The sequence below is a fragment of the Staurois parvus genome, unplaced genomic scaffold, assembly GCF_062004578.1.
Source record: "Staurois parvus isolate SC_StPar_1 unplaced genomic scaffold, SC_StPar_1.0 ptg001665l, whole genome shotgun sequence".
Taxonomy (NCBI): Eukaryota; Metazoa; Chordata; class Amphibia; order Anura; family Ranidae; genus Staurois; species Staurois parvus.
In genome coordinates, this window is record NW_028319461.1 from 319,217 (window position 1) to 322,500 (window position 3,284).

General features: G+C 39.9%; 1 protein-coding gene across 1 annotated transcript in view; it reads left to right on the forward strand.

Moving 5' to 3' along the window:
* The first annotated feature begins 2,963 nt into the window (after nucleotides 1–2,963).
* The window catches only part of LOC149434829 (serine protease inhibitor A6-like), a 36,139-nt gene continuing 35,818 nt past the window's right edge, over nucleotides 2,964–3,284 (forward strand). The window contains exon 1 of the mRNA XM_089663330.1: nucleotides 2,964–3,100. Coding sequence (XP_089519456.1) covers nucleotides 2,964–3,100 — 137 coding nt within the window. The remainder of the gene's footprint in view (nucleotides 3,101–3,284) is intronic.

Below are 3,284 nucleotides of genomic sequence, written 5' to 3' on the forward strand. Positions count from 1 at the left end.
CATAAGGGGGGATATGATCACCATGTATAATACATAAGGGGGGATATGACCTCCATGTATAATACATAAGGGGGATATGATCTCCATGTATAATACATAAGGGGGATATGATCTCCATGTATAATACATAAGGGGGGATATGATCTCCATGTATAATACATAAGGGGGATTTGATCTCCATGTATAATACATAAGGGGGGATATGATCTCCATGTATAATACATAAGGGGGATATGATCTCCATGTATAATACATAAGGGGGGATATGATCTCCATGTATAATACATAAGGGGGATATGATCTCCATGTATAATACATAAGGGGGGATATGATCTCCATGTATAATACATAAGGGGGGGGATATGATCTCCATGTATAATACATAAGGGGGGATATGATCTCCATGTATAATACATAAGGGGGATATGATCTCCATGTATAATACATAAGGGGGATATGATCTCCATGTATAATACATAAGGAGGGATATGATCTCCATGTATAATACATAAGGGGGGATATGATCTCCATGTATAATACATAAGGGGGGATATAATCTCCATGTATAATACATAATTGGTGATATGATCTCCATGTATAATACATAAGGGGGGATATGATCTCCATGTATAATACATAAGGAGGGATATGATCTCCATGTATAATACATAAGGGGGGATATGATCTCCATGTATAATACATAAGGGGGATATAATCTCCATGTATAATACATAATTGGGGATATGATCTCCATGTATAATACATAAGGGGGGATATGATCTCCATGTATAATACATAAGGGGGATATGATCTCCATGTATAATACATAAGGGGGGGATATGATCTCCATGTATAATACATAAGGGGGATATGATCTCCATGTATAATACATAAGGGGGGATATGATCTCCATGTATAATACATAAGGGGGGATATGATCTCCATGTATAATACATAGGGGGGATATGATCTCCATGTATAATACATAGGGGGGATATGATCTCCATGTATAATACACAAGGGGGGATATGATCTCCATGTATAATACACAAGGGGGGGATATGATCTCCATGTATAATACATAAGGGGGGATATTATCTCCATGTATAATACACAAGGGGGGGATATGATCTCCATGTATAATACATAAGGGGGGATATGATCTCCATGTATAATACATAAGGGGGGGATATGATCTCCATGTATAATACATAAGGGGGATATGATCTCCATGTATAATACATAAGGGGGATATGATCTCCATGTATAACACATAAGGGGAGATATGATCTCCATGTATAATACATAAGGGGGGATATGATCTCCATGTATAATACATAAGGGGAGGTATGATCTCCATGTATAATACATAAGGGGGGATATGATCTCCATGTATAATACGTAAGGGGGATATGATCTCCATGTATAATACATAAGGGGGGATATGATCTCCATGTATAATACGTAAGGGGGGATATGATCTCCATGTATAATACATAAGGGGGATATGATCTCCATGTATAATACATAAGGGGGATATGATCTCCATGTATAATACATAAGGGGGGGATATGATCTCCATGTATAATACATCAGTGATTCATATAGTGAACTCGGTGTAGTTTTTCCCCTTGAGGTCATCACAGAGGACAAGGGGGCGCTCTTTACATCTGGAGGAAAAGAGATTTAATCTCAAACACGGAAAGGTTTCTTCACAGTAAGAGCTGTGAGAATGTGGAAAAGACTTCCTCCAGAGTTGGTTGTGGCCAGCTCAGTGGATTGCTGTAGGAAAGTCCTGGATCCTTTCTTGGATACACAGAATATAACTGGATATAACATTTATAGGGAAAGTTGATCCAGAGAATATCCGATTGCCTCTCGGGGGATCAGGAAGGAATACTTTCCCCTGCAGGAGCAGATTGGATCGTACTTTGCTGGGTTTTTGCCTTCCTCTGGATCAGCTGTGGGTGGAGGATTCTTACTTTTTTTTTTGAATGGTTGAACTGGATGGACTTTTGTCTTTTTTCATCCAGACTAACTATGTAACTATCATATGAAGTGGTAGTAAACGCGTTAAAAAACAATCAGGTTTCCTGCTGCAAGGTAATATTATAATGTGGTCGGGTGCATTACATACTAGTACATTCTGAAGGACGTAGCATAGAGAGATGCCCTCCAGCGGCACGCCGTCTTCGGTGCAGAAGGATTCCATCTTCCCCCGGATTTCCTTCCGTGTTCGCAGATTGCGGCTGCTTGAATGGCTGAGCAGCTGATGACATCACTTCCGTGGGAGTTTCAGCCACGGCACACAGCTTTGGAGGACTGACACGGGTATGCCGTACCTTCAGAGCGCATGCTCCAGTGATGTCACCGGTTTCTGCTCCGCAGAATGTCTCCTATACAGCGAACCTTTAGGAGATATTGGTTTTACCTACATGTGTGAGGATTGTGAATGATCATTGTTCATGAGGGGTCACAGGGGCTCACCAGTCCTGTCCCATAAAGAAAATGGTATTTAGAATGGAGAAAACCTTCCATGACAGGTTCTTTTACAGCGGACTGACACCATTATATATTTATTTCATGTGATTATATAGCGCTGTCAATTTACGCAGAGTTTTACATATATATTGTACATTCCCATCAGTCCCCGCCCCTGAGGAGCGTACAATCTAAGGTCCCTAACTCACATTCATACATACACATACTAGGGCCAATTTAGACGGGAGCCAAGTAACCTCCCAGCATGTGGGAAGAAACCGGAGTACCCGGAGGAAACTCACGCAGGCACAGGGAGAACATGCATAAACAAATGGTAAAATGTTACAATTAATTTCCATTTCTGAGCTCAGGGCATAACATTACTGCATTGATATATAGCATTCTTACACTGATACATTGTATATTGGGAAGTTACTGGCCAGTGCAGAGTTCCCCTCATCAGTTGTTTGCTCTTTTGTGCAATGTTTAACGCCATCCAGAATTTCGTCATATTTGTTGGGTCGGGTCATTGTGACCTCGCAGTGGATCTGATTAGCAAACCTTTTCATGAGCAATATAAGTGTCAGACTCTCGGAGATTTGTGCCGTTCAGAGGACAGGTGAGCGCAATTATAACGGTAGGGTGTACTTCATTCTACATAGATAGATAGATAGATAGATAGATAATAGATAGATAGATAATAGATAGATAGATAATAGATAGATAGATAGATAGATAGATAGATAGATAGATAGATAGATGATAGATAGATAGATAGATAGATAGATAGATAATAGATAAAT